Source organism: Erigeron canadensis, chromosome 6 (assembly GCF_010389155.1).
Source record: "Erigeron canadensis isolate Cc75 chromosome 6, C_canadensis_v1, whole genome shotgun sequence".
Taxonomy (NCBI): domain Eukaryota; kingdom Viridiplantae; phylum Streptophyta; class Magnoliopsida; order Asterales; family Asteraceae; genus Erigeron; species Erigeron canadensis.
Window position 1 is genome coordinate 43317921 of NC_057766.1, and position 24710 is coordinate 43342630.

Genomic DNA, 24710 nt, shown 5'->3' on the forward strand with positions numbered 1-24710 from the left:
TGTTCAATAGCAATTAAGCATTTACGGACTTATAAAATAATTAGCTATGTTGACGAAAATGGGGAAAAATTAGCTATATCCACAAAAAGGAAAAAATAGCTTAATATTTTATGTTTAATAAGAAATATTATGTTTTAGTGTTACTTGCTAGATGTATATATAACATTGAGCCAATGTGTACATTGACACTATCTATCATATATCAACTATAAGATAATAAAAGATAGATATTCACATTGGTATGTTATGTGATATGGTGAATAAGAATATGTTTTATGTTATGGTATATGAGTTTTAATTTGTTAACTGATTGAAGATGTCGTAACATCAATGGTGCTTTTCTTAACGACATGTTTTTAATCAAGGAAAAATATACGAGTTTATTTTTATAAAGTGGAAGGGCTAAAGTTGTGTTGATTTAATAATAAATTTGGTAATGATATCATTATTTTGATCTAAAGAGTATAACTAAAAGTTTAAATTCGTCTAATGGTCTTTATTTCTCTATAAAAGAATTTAGCGCCTTAATAATCTCATCGTATGTACACATGTTTAACTTATAATAATAATTATGTTATTACGAGAACTTAATATGTTTATCTCGCGTATTACGAGAGAAATATTTATAAATCTACCAAAGTGTTAATATGTGATAAACTAATAAATAAAGTATAACATATTAAAACTACTTTTTGGGTAAAAAGATCGATCATATGGTCAATGGTATTATTATTATTATTATTATTTATTTATGGTACATGACTAAGAAGGAAGTTTTAGGCGTTCGATCATCTAAGGGTTCATTATTATTATCGTTATATTATTTATTTATTATTATTATCATCATTATTATTTATGGTACATGACTAAGAAGTAAGCTTTAGGCGTCCATATATTATTATTATTGTTATTTATGGTTCATGATAAGGGTATCTTTTGTCTAATCATATAAAGTATAAGTATTAATATTGTCAATAAGTAAAGATGAAATAATTAAATTTGATCTAATGGTTATAAATTAAGGATGAAATTCATCCAAAGATTCTTATTTGTTTAATAATGAATTTAGGACCTTGTTATATATATATTGGTAGATTTTTTCCGTGATATACTTTAGATTTTTTCCTTACCTATTTTGGAAGCTTATTTGAAAGGACATTTGATCAAAAGAAATATTCTTAACTATTTTTTCCTTTAATATTAAGATAGATTTCCTATATGCATGTAACGTTGTAAGCAGATTACACCCGGCCAGCATTTCCCTATTAGATATTTAGAGTGATTTGCATCAATCACACCATCACACAAAACAATTATTTCACATAAGCGATCATACAATATATAACCACATTCATAATTAAATTACTACTGGAAAAAGTAAGTGTAGTTGCACCAATTTGGCTCCAACGACGAGACCAATTTGGTCATTCGACTTGCAAACAAGGTACGTGGTCGAGACCAATTTGGCTCCAACAACGCCAACATCCCGGCCCGTGTAGTTGGACACGTACAACGTCGTTGTGCCATTATGTCCATCCACTCTTACCTCTCTTAAAGCTAGCAACAATTAAACTAAAAAGTATGAATATCACATCAAAGGAATGAAATATTATTCCGTATATATCTAAAAATGAGTGCTTCGTAACTGGTTAAGAAAATGACAATTTTTACCTACATCTTTCCAAATGCCAATCTTTCTGCTAACATTTAATTGTAACCCCATATACCTAAAACAACAAGAAGAATTGAAGAAGAATAATAAGATTCATTAATTATAGATCATCGTTACCTAATTCTATTAATTATTTAAACAAAAAATATATATATATCTTTTTCAATGATATAGTAGTATGATCTATATATGTTCGTAGACTATATAAATTATTGTATAATAAAGCATATATGGACGTACGTATATGGTTTACCTTCCGAGCATCATTATAGTAGCTTGAGGATTCGTTCCAGGAGTATTTAGTAGAGTTGAACTATCAATTACACGCAATGCATCCACACCGATAACTTTATAGTTACGATCAACAACTTTATCAACCTGGCATCCTCCATGGTAATGCCATATACTCAACACAGTGTCTTTGCAAAATTGTTCTAAATCAAATGCCGCATTGACATGTCTAGGTCTCAAGTTGAGAGGTAATGCAACGATCAAAGCAATCAACGCTTTAACCGAGATTGAAGGATAAAGAAACTTCTTCAATGCTTTTGATTCCAACACCTTTATAACTATTTCCATACCTTGAACACATCTTTGGAGGTCCTTTGGGTCTCTAAAGTAGTTGAATGTAACCTTAGGATTATGACTGGGATTTTTCGTCACAAGCTTAAGGTCGAAAATTTTTTCGAAACGGACGTATTTCAAGGGTGTTTTGTCAAACAAGTTTTGGAAAAAAATTTTTTATCAAACTAGTCAAACCGGTATTTGAAATACCGGATTCAAAATTCCCGGTCAAATCCGGTATTTGAAATACCGGTTTCAAAAAGGGAAATTTGAATCCGGTATTTCAAATACCGGACTCAAGATTTGATATGACAAGAGAGAGAGTGGGACAGTGCAGGTACAGAGCACAGAGCACAGAGACGTCACAGACAGACAGAGAGACAGACGTGCAGGCAGAGAGTGACAAACATAGTACAACGAATCCGGTATTGGAAAAACCGGATTCAACCAAACCCTAACACGTGTCGATGCCTGGTCATACCCTAGTTGATGTGATGTGACCTTGGTTCAGAGGTACAGAAAGATGGCAGTAGCAACAGTATGAATCCGGTAATTCCAAAACCGGTTTCAAGTTCAGACAAAAAAAGGCCATGCAACGTAGCAGTCTGTGTATTGTATATATACATGCATATTTTCTCATAGATGATCACCCAAAGCAATATATATTTTTCATAAACAAGAAACAAGCAATATATATTTATCAAAGCAGTATTTTCATAAACAAAAATGGCCTCTATCAATGTTAGCTGTGTTCCAAGAAACCCAGAGTTGTTGTGGCTACAAGCTGCAGATGAACATCGGTCATACAACATCTCCCATGACCGTAAATATTCAAATTTCAGGGCATGTCTTCCTGTTATGGCCCAATTGACCGCAAATACCACATCTAGCTTGTTGTCTTGAGGTTGAAGATCTGCTCGTAGAACTCTCATCCATCTCATTCCGGTACCGTCTGGTGCGTCTCCTACCCCTTTGGGTGACCAGTTTTTCAGAGTCTCCCTGAATCTGCCAATCTACCGGCGCCCAGTAATTCACCTCTCGAAGGGGAAAAAGTGCAGCATTATACTGATTTATCCATGTCCTAGTTGTGTACCTTTTACTTGGAAGATTAGCAGCTCTCTCTTGTCTATACCCGCAAACAGCAATGGCATGAGAACATGGAAACCTTTGATGCTGCCAAGCTCCACAAGAGCATTTTTTCCTATTCTCCCCCATGACAACATTGTATGTGTACTCGCCTTGTGCATTTCTTTGGTTTGTTCTGACCGTGTAATTACCTGTTCGTTCATCAAACACTTCCACTCTATGGCTTGTTAACGCTCGTTCACGCATCTGATAAACCTGCCACATTTTGCGAGCTAATGGTGGGTTCCAGCTACTTGCCTTCCGGTATTGGCTGACAAAATGGTCTCTTGTCCAAGTAAAAGTGCTCTCAATTAAAGCTCTAATAGGTAGCATTCGAGCCTTACCAAGGATATTGTTTTGGCACTCGGCAATGTTTGTCGTTAAGTTACCCCAACGACGAAGCGCCGAGTCGTGCCTTAGAGTCCACTTGTCCAAACCAATGTTCCTCAAATACGGCCAAACAGCATCATCTTCACCTTTGATTGTGTTTATCGCCCAAGTATACTTGGATGATTGGGAGGTGGAACCGATAACCCAAGCCAGATTCTTGATTCTCCTGTTCTTGAAGTGCGAGTTGACGTTGCTACAAATGTGCCTCAAACAATACCGATGATGCCACCCATCAATTTGGCTCACTACATTAAGAATGCCTTGGTGACGGTCTGAAATGATACACAAATCACCTTGCCTCTGCGACCCGACATGCTCTTCAAAGAGATTTAGAAACCATCCCCAACTTTCATTAGACTCTTCATCAACCAAGCCATAAGCGACCGGCAATAGTTGTCCATTGGCGTTCTTTGTCACTACAGTTAGCAACTTACCTTTGTAGCTGCCTTTCAAATGAGTGCCATCGACAAAGATCACCGGAATACAACGTTGGAATGCCCTAATTGCCGGTCCAAATGCCCAAAATACATACTTGAATGTATGTATATGGCTTGAACTGGTTGGAGAATGGAGCCATTCCACAACAGTGTCTGGGTTAGCACGTTGTAATTTTCAGCAACATACTTGGGCAGTGCATCAAAGTTACTCAGCCAAGTTCCATACAACCTTTCAATTGCTAACCTTCTTGCATTCCACGCCTTGGCGTAGCTCACATCAACATTGAACGTTGTTTTTACTTGGGCCTGGATCTGTCTAACTTTTAAAGTTAAATCCTCCCGCACTTGTGACAAAATTTCAGAAGCAATCATACTTGCTGTCATACAACGATTGTTATTAGATATCACTTCTCCATAACAATTGTGACTCTCCACCCACTTTGTGATCTGAAACAATCCTAATCTGTTTCTGTTAGATCCAGCTACAAGCCACCTACACGGGACCCGGTCCAAAACACCACGATAACTCTTCCCCCTGGTCATGCACTGTGCTTTCCAAAACGCTGGCCTTGTATTCATAACAATAAGTTCCCTGTTTTCTCTTATGTTCCAAAGCCTAACAGCGTGTATAAGCTCCGCCTTGCTCTGAAAAAACATTCCTTTTTCTATCACATTTCTATCCGGCGACCAAAATTTCACATCTTCTTGAACTTCATTGAATGGCATTAAACGATCTTCATTATCATCTTCAAGATTAACAAGTTCTTCATGCTCCAAAGGACCTTGTGCATGAGCCCCTTCTTCTTCTTCATCTCCAGATACATCCCCATCAACGCTATATGCGTCGATGGTATCATCACTTGTATAAGGTGCCTCGTCGCTTGATCCACCAACCATTGGGTCAATTTCATGATCTTGAACATGTTCATCGTCTTCATCGTCATGGTCTTCATCATCGTCATTGTCATTGTCTGCATCATCTTCGTTATCTTCTGGTTCGTTACTTCCTTGGAAATAACATTGGCTTTGATTCAAGCTTAACAACTGGTTTGTAAAAGTAGGCTCGAACTTCACTTCAAATTGCGCTTCACCGAGATGATAAATCATTGCCAAAGTATTATCATCCGTAATTAAGTTCCTAAAAGGAACACCCTTAAATTCATACCACAAATATAATTGCAGTTTGAACTGTTGTTTTGAAACACCAAAACAACTGTAAATTATATTACAGATTTGTGAATAAGTCATCATGTGGAAATGGGAAAACTTCTTCTTTTCGATGGATCTGTATTTTGAAGGATTCCATTTATGAATGATACTTGATCATCCCATACTAACTGAACTACAATGGGTTTGAATGATGAAGAAGAAGCCATTTTTTTTAAAAGTGTTTGAAATGTTATCTGAAAATGTTTGTTTTTTTTTTAAAGTGTTTGAAATGTTATCTGTAAATGTTTGTTGAGTACTGATAATGTTTACTGATGAAGAAGAAGCCATCACATACTATATATATACAACAAAAATCTAATTAAGTTAACATAGCATATTAGGGTTTCACCTCCATTCGACACGTGTTAGGGTTTCCTCGAAACCGGTTTTTCAAATACCGGTTTCGAGAGACGTGTACGCGACCACTGTACCACCAGTACCTCTGCCACTGTACCACCAGTACCAACACTGTCCCACCATTGTCCCCCTCTCTCTCTCTTGTCACATCATTTCTTGAGTCCGGTATTTGAAATACCGGATTCAATATCCCTTTTTGAAACCGGTATTTCAAATACTGGATTTGACCGGGAATTTTGAATCCAATATTTCAAATACCGGTTTGACTTGTTTGATAAATTTTTTTTTCCAAAACTTGTTTGACAAAACACCCTTGAAATACGTCCGTTTCGAAATTTTTTTCCTTAAGGTCCCCGAAAGAGAGTGGGCCTATCACCTTTTCAAGTATAATACCAAAATTAATTCCTTGTTGATCCAAGTTAAAGTGATGCCCAGTAATGGATTCTAACTTGTCAAGCTTGATGGTCTGAAACGAGATATATACTGTACGTAATTGATTGTGAATAAATTTATCAATCATATATTATGTCCTTTATATACTAACAAACCTGGTTAGCTAAATATCTAAAATATGAACCAATTTTTTGGAGGATTGGCAGGTTGATATGGACACTGGCTGCTTCAATGAAACTCCCAAATCGAGAAATGCCCACAACCTCAATCAGTGAAAACTCAACGAGCTGTTTTGAAGGAACGAATCCTATATTCAATGGGTTATCAGATAAGCCCTGTCCAACCATGGGCTGGTCCAAAACCACTTGGATCCCATGGGCCTTTAAATGCTCCGACGGCCCAATACCACTCAACATCAACAACTGTGGGCTCCCAAGTGTCCCTGCTGATATTATTACTTCATTTGCCATCGAGTCTTCACTCAAAAATGCGTGGTGTTTTTTGCCATACATATCCTTGTACAACACTCCTTGAGCTCTCACTTCTAGTCCTGTCCCATTAAAGATACATGTTTTAAGTTTAACAACAGTAGTTATATTCAACTCCATATATATAAAGTTATAGAACATTTAATCTATTAAATACGGAGTATTTTATATGTGGTGACAACTTTATAAATAAACTTGATGATTATGTCAATTTTTTAAGCTATAAAAGAGCAATCAGTAGTCAAGCCATCAATTTAAAAATTAATAGATCATGATCTATTCTTACGTACGTACCATCGGTTTTAAATAAAATTTTGTGCACCGTAGCATTTAAGTAAACAACAATGTTGCTCGGATCAGCATACTCGAGTAAATCCGCGGCCGTGTGTCTCCTCCGGTTGAGATCAAAAATGCTTCCGCCAACTTTAGTTCCATATAGATGGTCATAAGTAAATCCATTATCGGGCAACACTCCAGCCTCCAACAGCCCTTCTTTAATCGCGGACTGCCATTCCAATACCTTTGGCTCAAACGCAACTTTCTTCTCCGCCCAGTCATAAGACTCTTCCACTAGAATCGGGTCCCACCCTGCTTGGTCAACATATGCAGGGCTCGCCCTGGTGAAAAATCTTGCATTTATAGCAGATCCACCACCCAGAACGCGAGCCCTTTGGTTGAGCACCCCATCCGTGGACACAAATGTCTGAGATGGTGAGGTGGGACCAAGGTTAGCAAGTGTTTCAAAGAAGCCATATATGGTGTTGACGGAGGGGATTCCATACGGCAAGTCACCTCTCTCGAGCACTAAAACTTTTGCGCCTTGTGAAAGTGTGGCAGCCAATGCACATCCAGAAGTCCCACCCCCGATTACTATGTAGTCATAGGATGCCTCCAACGGAGCTTGGGTGGCACCTTTTGCAAATGTGCTATATGGAGCTATACGTAAAACAACTAGTAATCCATATATAATAAGGTGTACGTTTTAATACTACTTAACGAATTATTCAATGAATATTGTGTTACCTTTTTCGGACAATGAAGAAGAAGCAAAAAGGACGATAATGGTAATGAATGCATGAAAACCAATAATGGTGGACTGCCGTGTGAAGGAAGTGTGATCCATTGTGAAAATTAGTTCAAATGAAAAGGGAAAGGAAATGAAGGGAAATTCAAATGTGGATGAACAACCAATTGGATCATACTATACATGTGTTTGCAAACATTATAGCCTTAATTCATTATACTTTGAGTATGTTTTCGATCCCTACAATATATAAATGACGAATTAAAGTTTCACACTAAGTACCTAACTTATCAATTACAGACTCGGAAGCAATTACAAAATCGGCGGCAATTACAAATTCGAAAACTTAACTAAATAAATTACAAGTTTGAAAACTTAACTTTATCAATTATAGTTTAAGAGCCTAACTTGATTGAGTGTTTTAATAGTTTAGACGTTGCACTTACAAACCTAACTTAAGTAAACGTATTTGATATGATTGTAACACACTAATAAAAATAAATAAAAAAATTCAAGTTTACGTACACTACAAAAAAAATCCCCTTTAGTGGCACACACTTTCAGTGACATATATTTATGCGCCACTATATGGTGGTCTTTAGTGACATTTATATATGTGTCACTAAATAATGGATGTATTAGTGGCACTTAAGAATTGTGTCACTAAAGAATAGATGTATTAGTGGCACTTAAGAATTGTGTCACTAAAGAATGGATGTATTAGTGGCACTTACGAATTGTGTCACTAAAGAATGGAGGTATTAGTGACACTTAAAAATTGTGTTATTAAATAATGGATGTATTTGTGGCACTTAAAAATTGTGTTACTAAAAAATGAATGTATTAGTGGCACTTAAAAATTGTGTTATTAAAGAATGGATGTATTAGTGGCACTTAAAAATTGCGTTACTAAAAGATGAATGTATTAGTGGCACTTAAAAGTTATATAAGTATGTGCAAGGTATTTACTTACTTTCAGAATGTCTTGTATATATTAGTCATTGAAACGCCTCGACTCAATTTATGAACATAAAAGAAAAGAAACGCAAATTAGTTAAATTATACTTAGAAAAAATACGGCCAATTTTCGCCAAAATTCAAAGTTCTCAAATTTGAAAAATGACAAATTGAACCTTCTTAGAATGTTAATATAAGTCTATTATATGAGTTTCAGGTCCCGGAAAGATCAAACGAAGCCTCGGTAAAAAAGTGTAAAAATTACACAGGAGCACGGCTCTTGTGTCCTGCAGAGGCCGTCCACAAGAGCCGTCCTCTGCACAAAGGCCGAACTCTTCAGGTTTCGTACTTTTGATACATTGAACAACTTTCGACCCCTTTTTCTCAAAACCGAGCTTCCGACAACTGATTAGCAACTTAGTTTTGACATAAATCAACTAACACTACATTTCCAAAAGTCTCCATACCATCCATTTATACAAACCAAGTTTCTACAAGTAAACGGGTCATCTTACCCATTTTGACACAATTTTCGCCAAAAGTGCAACTTTACATCTTTTCTAAAAAGCTTTACACCTGATCTTTTACATAATATAACAAAATATGACCATCAACCCAAAATGTACCAAGAGCCAAAAGGAGAGGGATAACTAAGCCTCTAAACCCAAAAGCTTGTCATTCATCCATGAATGACCTAAATACCTTCAAATCTTGCAAATCTTTACTTCAACCACTTCAAGCTCTAAATCAACACTTTCAAATCAACAATCCTAGTTCCCTCTTCCGGAACTACCTATAAAAAGGGTAAACAACTAAAATATAAGCAAAGGCTTAGTGAATATACTTGCATACATTTACGATTACGAAGGAGGGCAAGTACAAGGACTATTACATGTAACCTATGGCATCGTCATGACACATTTACATGTTCACCTTGCACACTAACAACACATATATGGATCCATATAAGCCAATCAATTACCACACATGGACTAACAACTTCAACATGGTGGTCTTTCCACACATGGACAAATAACTTCAACATGGTGGTCTTTCCACACATGGATAAATAACTTCAACATGGTGGTTTTTCCACACATGGACAAATAACTTCAACATGGTGGTCTTTTCACACATGGACAAATAACTTCATCATGGTGGTCTATCCACACATGGACAAATACTTCAACATGGTGGTCAATTGACCCAACATAAACATAAAGGTATGCAAATATACTCACCTCCTCCGCAACAAAGACAATAACGCTAAACGAACAAGCACAAGCAAGATACAACCTATGATCATATCGTAAAAATGCATAAGCTTACATTCACAACTATGACTAGCTCAACCTAGTTATACTCAATCACTAGCCTTTCTAGACCCAAAACCCAACCCATTTGTCATTGAGTTTCATTTTCTTTAACAAACACACTAGGTAGTTCAACCTACCATTTTCATCAATAATTCCATAACTAGTCAAAACTCATCTTTTCTCAAGAACTAAAATTTATCACATGCACTCATTATTTTCATAAACAACATATCATATAACTCAATGACAACTAGGTTAACTAAGGAATTGGGAAAAATTAATCATAATTCAATTTCTAGCAAAACCCCCAATTTGGTTCCTTCATGAACCCTAAATTCAAAAGAAAGATAAAGCTAATTTGGGGAATTACCTTACCTCAACAAGAAAGACAATTACTTGGGGTTTTAGATTCACAATTCCTTCCTCCTTTTTCTCCCAATTTTCAGCCACCACCACTAAACCTACAAACCCTAGCTTTGAATTCTTGAATAAAGATTACTTGATGGTGATGATTAATATGATTGTTCTTATCCTTGAATTGAAGGAATTTAGCATGATTTTGAAAATGAAATGAAAGAGGATTGCATGTAGAATGAAAGAGAGCCAAAGTGGAAGTGTGAGTCAAAGGAAAAGGTGGCTGGCACCCTCCTGGCTTGCCACGCCCCATATGAATTTTTGGTATTAAAATACCTGTTATTCGCTAAAGTTCCAACTAAATTAACCCCATATTGAAAAATAAAATACTAGGAATTTAATTTAATGCCAAAACTATAAAAAGAGGTCAATTTCTTTTACCTTAAAATATTTGGGGTGTTACAGTCATTAATTATGATAATTATTTACAACATTAGAGATGATAAAAATTAAATCCGGATGCATCATGATTGACTATAAACTTTAACAAACTATATAAAACTTATATATTAAAAACGTAAATGCATAATTGCCCGTTGATTAAGTAAATATATAATAATTGAATATAACTCTTGCAAGTTGTAAGTGTTGAAGGTCATCATTTCTATTTATTTTATAAAAATACTACTGGTTGTTTATCTAATACATAGAAATAGTCTAAGACTATAAAGTGTTAGATTTTTAAAAAAACGCCTACATAAAACCCTCTAATCTCTTTCTCTCTAGCCGGCTGCCCCTCTTCTTTCTCTCTCTAAAACTTTTCTTCTTTTTCATCTTTTGTTCAAGATTTGGTAAGGATCTTTTAGATCTATGAAAATAAGCAAATGTTTAACACAAATCTATATAAAAAACGTATTGTATATGTATATATGTATTCAGATTTATTGATTTAAAAGAGGAACAGCATGGATTTCAATAAATTTATAAGAAACCGAAATATCTATGGTGTTAATCATTGGATCGGGTTGGTTATGGGTAAGATCTGTTCGGTTTTTTGGGTTAATCAACAAAACCTTCATCTTTTTCTTCTTTTCAAGATCTTGGTAAGTAATATCTAAGGTGATTTCGGTGTTAGATCTGCGTTAGATCTGGTGCGATTTCGGTCAAATTGAGATCGAAAAGGTGGTTGTTTGTTTGTTTCTTGTAATAGATCGAAAATGTGGTTTTTTTAGTATAATGTTTCTTTTTCATTTTTTGTTTCTTTGTGTTACAGATTATAGATTTTCATGCAGAAAGAAGGTAATTCTTTATAAAAAAAATTCTTTTTTTTATCTTGTAATTAGTTTATATAATATGATATTTTGTTCATAGTTTTTGATATAAATCTGCTCCATATTTTAATTTTGTTTCAGATCTGCATAGTCGATTATAAAGTTCACATTGAAGAAAAAGATTCGAAGATGATGTTTTCTTGATGATGTTGTAATTTGTAAATGAGATTTAGATTTCTAAATTAAAGTTAATGTATAAATAAATTATTATTATATGTATCTGATTTTTTATTGGTTGAATATTATTATTTTTGTGATTTATTTCAGTTAAATTTTGTAAATGATGTATATTTCTTGATTTATTTTTTTAATTTTATTTGTTTATTTAGTTTTAGAAAATAAATATAGTGTATATAATACAAAAATATAAAATATACGTAAATATATTTATTATATTGATATTATAATTAAAAAGCATAAAATAATTATATTTATAATTAAAAATAAATTTAATTTTTTATAAATTTTCTTTTAAGCAATTAAGGTGTAGTGAGTAGTGACACAAATAGAAAGCATCACTAAAACTAAAAGTCTATAGTGACATACAAAGAAGTGTCATTAATAACCAAAAAAGATTTAGTGACAGGCTGGAAAGTGCCACTAAAACCTTTTAGCAGCGTTCTTAGTGACTTTTTTTTTCTGCCACCCATTACCTATATGCACTTTAGTGGCACTTATGTGATATTTAGTGACATTTTTTGTGTGTCACTAAATGATATTTTTTTAGCGGTATTTAGCTATAAGCATATATTAATCATAGCTAATATACTTATAAAAGTTAAATTTTCATATTTGATACTATGGTAAGTGGATAGGATTCATTTTGTAGTGCAAATAATTAAAGGCAGTATTCCCTCTTATATATAACCTAAATAGAATCATGAAATTCTCTTTCAAGAAAACATAATAGTCTACATAGAGTCATGAAATTATTTCCAAGAAAACATTCTTAGTTCACTTCCGATAAATTAAGTTATTGGTAAAATTTTATAAAATTTTAACAAGATAGTAACTTTATGAAACTGGTACGGGAAGACCAACGTACTTTCTCATTTGTACACGATTGTCCATTATATTTTTTTTATTAATGAGGTTTACCCACAAACTTTTTTTTTTGTACTTGGCTAAACCATAGTTGACCCATTTACCGGTTATAGTCGGTTAATGAAGTTGACAATCTTTGGATGACTAATGTACTTTTCTTTTGGTACATGATTGACCATTGAACTTTTTTAACCGATGTGTATTACTAACAAACTCTTAATATTTATACATGGTTGACCAAAATCTTCAAAACTGATTCTTTCTCATACTCAAATCTTCAAAACTGTTTCTTTCTCAAAAAAAAAAAAAAACCCAGAACTTTTAATTAAAAAAAAAAAGATTTTTTTGAATTTTTTTTAATGTTTATATAACTAAAAATAACATTCACCAAAATTTACTTAAACAAAAGCTATTCACCGAAAGAAATAACTTTATTACGAGTAGTATGTAGCTATTCACCAAAAGCAATTAAAGTTTTTTAGTCTGTACCTATTTTTAGTTGTAAGAACTCGAAAAAGAAAGCTAAAACTGTTATGAGTAAATCTTAAAGCAATTAAATTAATTAGAAACGTAATTAAATACCTCCACATGAACAAATATATGAAATACATACCACAGTCTCAACCCCAAAAAAGAAATGTAAAGAAATATAAATAAGAAAACGAGTGCTTCATATATAATCAATTAAGAGAATAACATTTTTTTTTCTCTACATCTTTCCGAATGCCGATCTTTGTGCTATCATTTGTAAGCCCATATACCTAACAAAAACAAGAAGAAAAAGAAGAAGATAGATTAATTATAGGTCATAGTCTGCTTGATTCTTTCTATTTAGTTAAAAAAGTTTTTTTTTCCCTCTTTTTCTGCAGTAGTACAATCTATGTACGTAAACTTTTATTAAATTGGTATGGTTACCTTCCGAGCATCATCATAGTAGCTTGCGGATTTGTTCCTGGAGAATTCAGTAGAGTTGAACTATCAATTACACGCAACGCATCCACACTGATAACTTTATAGTTACGATCAATAACTTTATCGACTTGACATCCTCCATGGTAATGCCATATAGACATCACCGTGTCTTTGCAAAAGTTTTCTAAATCATAAGCGGCATTGACATGTCTAGGTCTCAAGTTGAGAGGTAGTGCAACGATCAAAGCCAACAACTCTCTAACCGAGATTGAAGGATCTCGGAACTTTGACAATGCTTTTGATTCCAACACCTTCACAATCATTTCCATACCTTGAATACATCTTTGGAGGTCTCTAGGGTCGTTAAAATAGTTAAATGTAACCTTAGGATTATGACTAGGATTGTTCGTCTCAAGCTTAAGATCTCCAAAAGAGAGTGGGCCCATCACCTTTTCGAGTATGATCCCGGCATTAAGTCCTTGTAGATCCAAGTTAAAGCGATGCCCAATAATGGATTTTATCTTGTTAAGCTTGGTGGTCTAAAACAAATAAATATATAAGTGATTGTCAATAAATCTAGCATTCATATAATTCTAAGTATGGAAATAGTAACATATACCTGGTTAGCTAAATGTCTATCATAATATGAACCGATTTTTTGAAGTAATGGCAAGTTAATATGGGTACTGGCAGATTCAATGAAGCTCCCGAATCGGGTAATGCCCACAACCTCAATCAGTGAAACCTCTACGGGCTGTTTAGAAGGAACGAGTACTAGATTCATTGGGTTATCAGATAAGCCCTGTCCAACCATGGGCTGGTCCAAAACAACTTCGATCCCATGGCTCTTTAGATGCTCGGAAGGCCCAATACCACTCAACATCAACAACTGTGGGCTCCCAAGTGTCCCTGCTGATAATATAATTTCATTCATCATCGAGCCTTCATTCAGAAATGCCTTGTGTTTTTTGCCATCCATATCCTCGTACAACACTCCTTGAGCTCTTCGGACTAGTCCTGTCCCACAGAATTGAAGTTACATGTTTTAAAACAACCGTTTTACTTTACTCCATATAAAGTTATATACGATCGAGTAACTATTAAATTATTTGTTATGTGAATGTAAATAAATAATACTATATGCATGTTACCATCCGTTTTGAATAAACCGTTTTACTCTACTCCATATAAAGTTATATACGATCGAGTAACTATTAAATTATTTGTTATGTGAATGTAAAGAAATAATACTATATGTTACCATCCGTTTTGAATAAAATTTGGTGCACCGTAGCGTTTAAGTAAATAGTAATGTTGCTCGGGTCAGCATACTCAAGTAAATCCGCGGCCGTGTGTCTCCTCCCATTCACATCAAAAATGCTACCTCCCACTTTGGTCCCATATAGATGGTCAAAAGTAAAGCCATTATCGGGCAACACTCCGGCCTCTAACAATCCGTCTTTAACCGCGGCCTGCCATGCCATAACTTTTGGTTTAAATGCAACTTTCTTCTCCACCCACTCGTAAGACTCTTTCACAAGTTTCGGGTCCCACCCTGCTTGGTTAACAAAGTCTGGACTCGCCCTGGTGAAAAAGCCCGCGTTCAAGGCAGATCCACCACCCAGAACGCGAGCCCTTTGGTTGACCACCCCGTCTGTGGACACAAACGTCTGAGAAGCTGAGGTGGGACCAAGGTTAGCAAGTGTGTCTAGGAAGCCGTATATGGTGTTAACGGAGGGGATTCCATAGGGCAAGTCACCTCTTTCGAGTACTAAAACTTTTGCGCTTTGTGAAAGTGTGGCAGCCAATGCACATCCAGAAGTCCCACCCCCGATTACTATGTAGTCATAGGATGTCTCCAACGGAGCTTGGATGGCGCTTTTCGCAAATGTGGTATATGGAGCTGTAAAACACAAATAGTTATCAATATATAAAGATGACGTGTTAATACCTACGTAACGAATTCTATGAATATTGTGTTGTGGTTACCTTTTTCGGACGTTGAAGGGGAAGCGAAAAGGAAGATGGTCGTAAGCAATGCATGAAAAACAGAGGTGGATCGTCGAGTGAAGGAAGTGTGATGGTCCATGGTGATCGAGAATTCTGAAATGAGAATATGTTAATATTATTTATTAGTGTTGAAAAGCTAGAGAAAGGGAATTAAGAGGAGGACGTATATATGTTGACTATGGGGGGAAAAAGTGGATGAACAACCAAGGATCTTAAATGGTGTTTATAAACAATATTGCCTTGATACATTCTAGTAAGTGACGACACACTTACCACCTTCCCCTTAAATTATTCCATGCCATTTATGCTAACTAATTAATTAAAACTCACCTCTACTCTTTTTCTTTTTTAATTAAGTTATCTAGCAATTAGATGCTAGAATAGTAACAGAAGGTATACATAGTAATAGATAATTAGATACAAATACATAAACAAATGAAAATTAATATAACGGAACAATTTAACCAGCTAGGGGATTATTTCGCCATTCTAACCAACTAGTTTTGTAATCTTTTACCACGGTTGGAAATCCAATTGAATGAGAGAATTGAAAAACAATTTGTCAAATACGTTTTTGGGTTTTGAGTTCTTAATTATTTGAATACAAGCTAGCTCTATTTTGATCGATTCTTCCAAAATGACACAAAGTGTTGTTAGAATCACCATGTCCAGTTGAGTCTTCTTGTTCTAGGAAGTGTTATTAGCCCATTTGATCGAAGATTTCACATTCTCAGAAGTAGTCGTGCCTAAAAGCAATAACCAACCCGACCCAACCCGAACCGGTTTTGGTCAACGGAATTAAAAACCAGATTTGACCAAACCCGGACCAGTTTTGTTCAAAGGTTGACCGTTCTTTTCAGGTTTTTTTTCCCCAAAAACCGAAACCAGTTTCGTCAAACTTGGTTTTGATCGGGTTCGTTTGTTTGTTTCTTCCGTCTAGGTTTGAAAAAAAATCGGGTTTTTGGCCACCTCTAGAGAAGTTAGCGGCCACCATTTTTTTACATCCAAGTCCCAACTCCCAAATATCAGTGAAAAGTGATTAGTAGTTTCAATAATGTACTACAAGTATCTTTTATAATGAAAAGCAATTTAGCTTTTTCTATTTTTTAGAAAGAAAACAAAAAAGGTTTGGGCACATAACTAAAATGTCTTATATTTTTATTCTCTATCTTAAATATCTATTTAAAATATCTTGATACACTTATGAGGCTATAATACCTTAGATTAAATTAATTATTAAATCTACCCTTTAACTACAACTAAAATTTTGTTAATGACAGCTCTTAGGGATGTCAATATTAATTAATTTGATGCATCAAAATTTGTACTTTATTTTGTGAAAATTCAAGAGACGGTTATTGATATAAAGTACACTACTAGAAAATCTGTGTATACCCACGGATTTTCCCACGGCAAGAAATCCGTGGGAAATTTTCCCACGGATTACCCACCGAATAGAGTTGAATTTATAGAATCAAGTTATTTTTATATTTTTTAACGGATTTCCCACGGAATACCCACTAAACAAATATCCGTGAGAAGTAAAAAAGTATTCAAAGTATTTCCCACAAATATGAAGTCGTGGGAATTTCACTTATTAAATATTTTCTAACTTCCGTGGGTAATCCGTGAAAAATATTTCCCACAAATTACCCACTGATTACCTACAGATGAAAAATATTCATGGGAAATCCGTGGGAAATTACATAAAAATTTTTTTCCATATTCGTGGGAAATCTGAGGGAAGAAATTACCCACGGATTACCTCACAGATATATCTTAACCGCGGGAAAAATCTGTGGGAAATATTTTTCAAAAATATGTTTAGGTAATCTATGATAATCGATGGGAACGATTTTCCCACGGATTTCCTGTAGATTATTTGTTTCCGTGGGTAATTTGTGGGAATTCCATTGAAATTGTTTTTACAAAATTTTCTAGGATAGTCTGTGGGTAATCCGTGGGAAGTATTTCCCACAGATTTCCACGGATTATATAAGATGGTGGGAAATCCGTGGAAATTCCATGGAAGGTTTTTTTTCAAAAAAACCTTTTAGGCAATCCATGGGTAATTCGTGGGAAAGATTTCCACGAATTTCCCATAGATTATATGATTCCGTGGGTAATCCGGGGAAATCCTTGGGAAAATTGTGACAAATTCATAAAAGTTATCGTTTTGTGTGTGTATATAGTGTATGTATCGATATACATTATATGTAAGTACGTATATGTAATTCCTAAACATACACGTACATACATAGCATTTTATATGTATCGTTTATATATGTATGTACGTATAATGCATGTATATGTACATATAGATCTATTTAAGACTGCACATCTATCCATAAAACACGTACATGTTATACATAAGTATATATATCATTAGTACACACAACATACCTACCTCTCATACATACTTATATATACGTACAATACCTACATATCTCACATATATACCTACATACATACATAGACGATATATAATATTCAATTACCAATATACTAAAACAGGATTGAAGTAGTTTTAAAGTATGTGGCGCTAGATATATAAAGTCATGTGTCGTTTTGATTTAATATTTTTAAAATATAGTTACATCCTTAATGAAATAATATAAGAACATCTACCCAATTTACCCTTCACTTAACTCATTAAGTATAACCATGTAATACATTTAATGAAATAATTTATAACATAAATCACCAGCCCTACCACGCATCACCCTCACCACAACCGCTGTCACTACCGCCATCATTGCCACCACCATCACTCGTTGCCACTATCACCACCACGCGTCTAGTACTTGAAAAAATAATTTATAATTATTATTATTTTGTCCCTAATCTATATTTAATAGAGTTAGATACCGTTTCTTTTTTACTTAATAGACTTATAGATTAAGAACTTAATACATTAAGCCAAGTTTTATGTTTTTTTTATGACTTAATAAATAAAAATAATCGTCAATTATCTTTTTTTTCTTAATACATAAAGATATTATTTATCTATTCAGTCACTTAATACAATAAACATTTGATAAATAAAAGAATCGTAGCTATAGTAAATTAATTTAAAAAATAACTTTAGTTGTATAATTTCATTATTACAAACTTTGATTTCTATACTTCTATATTACTATATAAAGATTATGCAATTTGAAAAGTTAGAGTTAAAAAAGGAGATGCATAATGACCATTATGCCCTTAATGAAATAGTTTACACTATTAGTCCATTATCTTTTAAAATAGGGCTAATTACACGAAAAGGTCCTGAAGTGGCAAGTTTTTATTATTCTAGGGATCATTCTATTTTTTCCCATAACAAAGGGGCCAACGTGGAAAACCCCGTATAATGTGGGATTGAAACCACTATCTGGTTTTCTTCCTCCGATTTTGTGTGTGTTTTTTGTCCACGCTGGCCTTTGACTGCCACGCAAGCTCATTTGGGCGGGATAAAATTGTTTTAGGCGGGATATTGAAGTGTTGACCTCATTTGTCGTTTATGTGGAAAGATAACCTTTTTGTCAAAAATATATATACTCTAAAAACATATATACATATAGATAAACCAAATCAAATATATCCGACATAAAAAAACACACTCTCACTCCAGTTGGTCCCCTCTCCATATTATGTCTTCAAAGTGAAATCTTTTTTCATCGGATCGTGAAAAAAATAAATCATAGTTGCATCTTCATAGCTGATGTTCTTGTGATTCCCAGAAGGCAAGTTTTTTTTCTTTTAATACGATATATCGATAACAAAATCTAACAAAATTGGGATTTTCTTGTTTGCAAAGATTTTCCGGAAATACGTCACACAATATTATCTGTTTATATACATTCTAAAACCACAACCATTTAATTTCTATAATTTTACGTTTAAATGAATATAGTTGTCAGATTAGGGTTTCAAATTTTTTTTAAATTTTTTAATTAATTATTTTTGTTGATCCAAGATCTGGTCTAGATTTCCATGTTATCTTGTGTTGAAGTACGTGACTAATCGTGGTTTAATATATTCTTATTAGTTCTATGATTTTTTTTCTATATAACTATACTTGTCAGATTAGGGTTTCAGTAACTTTTTAATATTTTTTTTTAAATTATTTAATTTATGGGGGTTTTGCATGGGTTTTGTATGCAAGTACGTGACAAGTGGTGACAGATGTCTGTGGGTGACTTTGAATTCGATCATAATGGAGAGGCAAGATGTGATGAGGAGATTATGTTTGAGATGGAAGACTGACATATCTCCTTCAATTCAAAACAGAATTGAGTGGGCCAAGGACCAACAAAGGTTAGACATTGGAAACCTTTTCATGCTGTTTTGTATATTCTTTGTATATTGTTTATAATTTACTATTAAATAACCAATGTGTATGTAAAATGCAGGTTTTGGAAACCTTTTCATGCTGGGGGCTCTCATTGGGAAGTGAGACAATTGTATGAGGCATTTAAGGTAAATGTGGATGAAAAAACATGTAGCTCCAGAATGTGGGGACTTTCTGGTATCCCATGCCCACATGCTTGTGCAGTTATATTCAAGATCAACAAGAGACCTGAAGACTATGTTCCTGGTTGGTTTAGAAGGGAGAAGTATATGCAGTTGTATGATAGCCATATCATGCCAGTTGGTGGAATGAGTACATGGACCATCAACACAAAAGACAAACCACTACCACCACAACCAAGGAAAATGCCTGGAAGGCCAAAGAAGAAGGGCAGCACATGAAGGTCCAAGTCAGAGATCCAAGGCAGGTTCCATTTTCAGACAGAGAATTTCTAGACAAGGATTGGTAATGACTTGCAGCAAGTGTGGTCAATCTGGACACAATAAGTCAAAGTGTGTGAATGAGGCAGTGGAGCAACCTCCTAAGGTTCCAAACAAGGGTGGCAGACCAAGGAATGACTCAAACAACCCAAGTGCTAATGTTCAACAAAATGAACCATGGCAGAACAAGAGGACAAGCAAGTGTGTCCATAAATGGTAAGCCACTTGCTCAAGCCAGTGTTGAAGTGGGAACCAATTCAAGAGGACATGCAAGAGTCAGTGTTGGAGGTCAAAATGGTTGTGAAGCCACAATTAACCTAAGTGGTGGCAGAAACTCATCTAGGAGGACACAAACAACAGAAAGATCCCCAGACCCAATACCATATGGCACACCAGATGAACACTTAACTCCAATACAGACACAAGAAAGTCATACATCTCCAAGATCACCAATTCCCAAACCCAGGTGGACAAAATGCTCCATTTTGCATGACAAACTGAGTCCACAGAAGGGAACAAGTGCAGGACCATCTAGGAGGTATGAAGACAACCGTGTTCTTGGGTCACACAGTGTATTAACCAAAGCAAGTGCTGCTCTGGGTGTCACAAGTATGGGGTTCAAGAATGTGAAAGCACAAGGTATGGGTTTCATCTCTCTTTATCATACATATTTTGTAACAAAATAGTAGGTTAGGACAATTGAAACTGATGAGAATACATACATGTGAATATAGGTCCTAGGAAGTTACCTCTCTGGTGGGGTGCAGGGCTTTATGTAGACCCTATAACTAATGAATCCTTTATAGGTGGTTCAGATGGAGTGCCTGTACCAATATGACCTAGGGATGTTCCCATACCACGTGCAAGTGAAGAGTATGACAAGAAACGTAAACATTTGGAAGAAATTAGGAAGAAAGCTAGAGATAATGGGGAAAAAAAAGTAGTAGAGGCAGTACAAAGGATGCTACAAAGGGACTCTATCAACAAAGATGTTGCTGAAGTGAACAAAGTGAAAGGAAAGGAGTGTGCTAGTGATGGAGTTGCAAAAGGGAAAGGATTCTGCTACTGAATGTGTGGTGAGTAAAAGCAGGTGGATCAAACAAACAGGTGAAGAGCCAACCAAACCCAGTCAGACAAAGGCGTCCAAGTGAAAGAATAATGAGAATGAATTTGGCAAAACCAGTTGTTGGTCCTAGCAGCACCAAAGAAAGTGCAGTCAATATTCAGTGATATGTTTGTAACAACTCTTGTAATGCTTTTGATGTCCCTTACTTTTGTATGATGTAAGAACACTATATTGTGTCTTAAACTTATGTAATAGTTTGTATGAATGACTGCTAAAACTCTAGGATTAGTATCATGTGATGTAACACTAATGTGACATGGTTGAAACATTAGCTTGCAGAATGCAACCATGAATGGCTTTGTTGCCAAATTTTGTATCAATGGAATTTATGTATGTATTGCATTATCTAAAATTTGTATTTAACATCTTTGTTTTGCCTTGTTGCCTTAACACTAGTGTGTCATTTACATATATTTGCAGTGGTCTGAATATGAAAATAGTTATACACATATATAACACATGGAAAATACAAAGCCTATTAACCAATTTTAAACCAACAAAGGTAATTTTTTTGGCATTCATGGACTTAACCAGTCAATTACATAACAAACATCCCAATCGAAATACACATTATCATTATTACTACCAATAAAAAGCAACAGATACTCTTATAAACATTGATGGTTGTGTTCTTGATCTTCATATCCTCCTCGACTTGTTTTGTGTACTCCATCCCTGAATCTGCAACTTCTTCAGTAAGAGCTACTCTTTCATTAGCTTTTAATGATTCAACACTCTTATGGAGGTCATATAGCAAGCCTTTGTAGTAATCACTTGGGAGTTCAACATCTAATAAACTGTAGGTGCCACATTTCTTTTTCTTATCCTTTAAAGCAAAAAAAAAATATTGGTACTCACATTTGATTAATTATATTTAAATACCGATTAAACAATAAATTACTTACCATTTTTAGGCATGAGATAAATCTTCTACCTGGGTTCTTGTTTGTCCAGGATGTTGTAGGGTACAGTTTATACCCACAACCACATACACCATAGTTGGTGTTGTCTTTCGATAAATTTGACGAAGAAGAAGACATGGGTCGAAAGGAGATGGGGAAAAAAAGGGTTGACTATAAACGATGGTTATTGATTACAGATTCAGCCTCAATTTGATGATCTGCGAACAAAACTTTAGTTTTTGGAATTAGGGCACGAAAAGGGGTGAGGACGTGTGAAGTATAGGTGTACAAAACAACCATACGTGGCCATATACCACTACCCGGTATTTTTATATCCCGCATTATACGGTGTTTCCCACGTTGGCTCCTTTGTTATGGGAAAAAATAGAATGATCCCTAGAATAATAAAAAGTTGCCACTTTAGGACCTTTTCGTGCAATTAGCCCTTTAAAATACTTCCACTACCCTTTAGATTATCGACACCACCAAAATGTCGTTACCACAATCGTTGTCGTATTGTGCAAATATCATGCTATATTAATTAAGATAATAATAGGGTAAGTGACCAAGAACCCTATGGTCTTATGTACCGTCTATAATAGTTTAACACTCAATTTATTAATTTCGAGAAGAGTTACAACAATCTAGCGAGGAGCAAACAAATTATAAAGAGAGTTATAAGAACGCTGAAATGCTAATTGAATTGAGTTGTGATAAAAAAAAACAAAAAAAAACAAAACATAAAAAAGTCAATTTACGTAGATGACTCCAAACCGATATTTACAACTTGCTCTTTAATATAAAATAAAATTCAAGGCAACTTGATTGTAGATGACTCCAAACATTTGCATTCAACCATTTGATATTTGAAGATACTACACGTGTCGGTCAAAACATCAAACCCTCCTTACACCATCTTTTTGTCAAACTCCTGACCAATCAATATCCCCCATCACCCCTCACTCGGATTTTAATCGTGCGTCCTAGACATCATTCCCAAAATATTATACTTTGATCCAAGGATTCAAATTCTCCCAAAAACAAACACAAACCCAACCTCTTCCCCAAATAAATAAACAACCCACCAGCCTTTCCAAAAAATAAACATCCCACTCCACCGCTACTGTAAATGCAATCTAAAGTCTAAACTTAGATTTTGTATTCTTTTTTCTCTTCTCGCAACAGTTTTGCTCTTCTTCTACATCTTAAATATAATTACTTTTGCCTCAAATCAATAAACCCACTTCTCCTTTTCTTTACTAACAATGTGACTGGAGTTTTGAGATTAATATCTCTTGTTTCGTTCAAATAAAGTCATCCGGTATGAAAGCGGAAAAAAAAGTCCGATGAAGGAAGATGTGATCCGTGATGCAACTAAGAATATATTGAAGGCGATGGATGTGGTTCATGTTCCTTAGTTTTATTTCAAATCTAGAACAATAAATCATATAGCTTATAGTTTGTATTTAGATTAGATTAAACATGATGGTTTAAACTAGATTTAGACTTAAATAGTACATTTTTTGTAAATGTATATTATGTAATATTCATTTGTTATGATGTACGTATTTGTGAATAATTAATGTCAATTGTTGCTTATTTAATTGATTTTATATTTAATTAATTCTGTTTATTCATATTAATAAATTTATTCTAAATCCGTGGGAAATTCATTGCAAATTACGTTCGAGGAAAATCTGTGGGAAATATAATCCGTGTGAAATCAACATGTGGGAAATCCGTGGGAAACAATTCCATTGCAAATCTGTGTGAAATAATCCAAAAAATTCCGTGGGAGATCTGTGGGAAACGGGAAATCAGTGTGAAAGAAAATCCGTGTGAAATCGGTGGGAAACTAAAATCCGTGGGAAAAACAAAAAAACATATCGTTGCATTTCCGTGGGAAATCCGTTAGTATCGCCGTGGAAAATTCCGTGGGAATTTTTCCCACGAATTTGTTACCGTGGGAAATATTTTGTGTCCGTGGGAAAAATCGTGGGAAATTATTTCCCACGCCACTTTTAACGACGGCCACAATCCGTGGTAAATTCGTGTGAAAACGACCATTTTTCACGGATTTCCCACGGATTTGTCCGTGGGAATCCACCACTTTTCTAGTAGTGGTACTACTTTTTATGCATGTAATAAGTTGTTAATCATTTTCCCTACTAAAAATAACTATAATTTTAAGCCATGTGAGGAAATTAATTAAAGCTCATATCAATTGTCCTAGAAATTACATTCACATGGGGTGGGAACCTTATGATTGTTGTATATCTGCATTTTTCTGGCCGAGCATGAGCGCGCTAATGACATGGAGGGAGGT

General features: G+C 34.7%; 3 protein-coding genes and 1 long non-coding RNA gene across 4 annotated transcripts; 2 read left to right on the forward strand and 2 right to left on the reverse strand.

Annotated features, from left to right (window-relative positions):
• Positions 1 to 1357: 1357 nt before the first annotated feature.
• Positions 1358 to 7758, reverse strand: LOC122604968 (protein HOTHEAD-like). Its single transcript, XM_043777823.1, has 7 exons — positions 7659 to 7758; positions 6930 to 7571; positions 6303 to 6691; positions 6085 to 6220; positions 1926 to 2325; positions 1672 to 1727; positions 1358 to 1557 (listed from the first exon to the last, which is right to left on the reverse strand). The coding sequence occupies exons 1-7, from the start codon at positions 7756 to 7758 to the stop codon at positions 1358 to 1360; spliced, it is 1923 nt and encodes a 640-aa protein (XP_043633758.1).
• Positions 7759 to 10945: 3187 nt separating this feature from the next.
• LOC122605831 lies at positions 10946 to 11859 on the forward strand. The gene is made up of 2 exons (XR_006324727.1): positions 10946 to 11585; positions 11699 to 11859. It is a non-coding gene; the product is annotated as an uncharacterized LOC122605831 (long non-coding RNA).
• A 1389-nt stretch (positions 11860 to 13248) lies between these two features.
• On the reverse strand, positions 13249 to 15662 carry LOC122604969 (protein HOTHEAD-like). Its single transcript, XM_043777825.1, has 5 exons — positions 15563 to 15662; positions 14835 to 15476; positions 14193 to 14590; positions 13577 to 14103; positions 13249 to 13422 (listed from the first exon to the last, which is right to left on the reverse strand). Exons 1-5 carry the CDS (start codon positions 15660 to 15662, stop codon positions 13371 to 13373), a joined length of 1719 nt encoding a protein of 572 aa, XP_043633760.1. The 3' UTR covers positions 13249 to 13370.
• A 4119-nt stretch (positions 15663 to 19781) lies between these two features.
• LOC122604970 lies at positions 19782 to 20317 on the forward strand. Its single transcript, XM_043777826.1, has 2 exons — positions 19782 to 19882; positions 19978 to 20317. Exons 1-2 carry the CDS (start codon positions 19782 to 19784, stop codon positions 20315 to 20317), a joined length of 441 nt encoding a protein of 146 aa, XP_043633761.1.
• The last annotated feature ends 4393 nt before the right edge of the window (positions 20318 to 24710 follow it).

Coding starts and splice junctions, on each gene's coding strand:
- LOC122604969 (XM_043777825.1), bottom strand. CDS start 15,662: ATGGACCATCACACTTCCTTCACTCGACGATCCACCTCTGTTTTTCAT. Junction 15,477..15,562: donor CCCTTCAACGTCCGAAAAAG/GTAACCACAACA, acceptor TGTGTTTTACAG/CTCCATATACCACATTTGCG. Junction 14,104..14,192: donor ATAGACATTTAGCTAACCAG/GTATATGTTACT, acceptor TAGACCACCAAG/CTTAACAAGATAAAATCCAT.
- LOC122604968 (XM_043777823.1), bottom strand. CDS start 7,758: ATGGATCACACTTCCTTCACACGGCAGTCCACCATTATTGGTTTTCAT. Junction 7,572..7,658: donor TTCTTCATTGTCCGAAAAAG/GTAACACAATAT, acceptor TTTTACGTATAG/CTCCATATAGCACATTTGCA. Junction 1,558..1,671: donor TGGCATTTGGAAAGATGTAG/GTAAAAATTGTC, acceptor AATTGTTGCTAG/CTTTAAGAGAGGTAAGAGTG.
- LOC122604970 (XM_043777826.1), top strand. CDS start 19,782: ATGGAGAGGCAAGATGTGATGAGGAGATTATGTTTGAGATGGAAGACT. Junction 19,883..19,977: donor TGGGCCAAGGACCAACAAAG/GTTAGACATTGG, acceptor TGTAAAATGCAG/GTTTTGGAAACCTTTTCATG.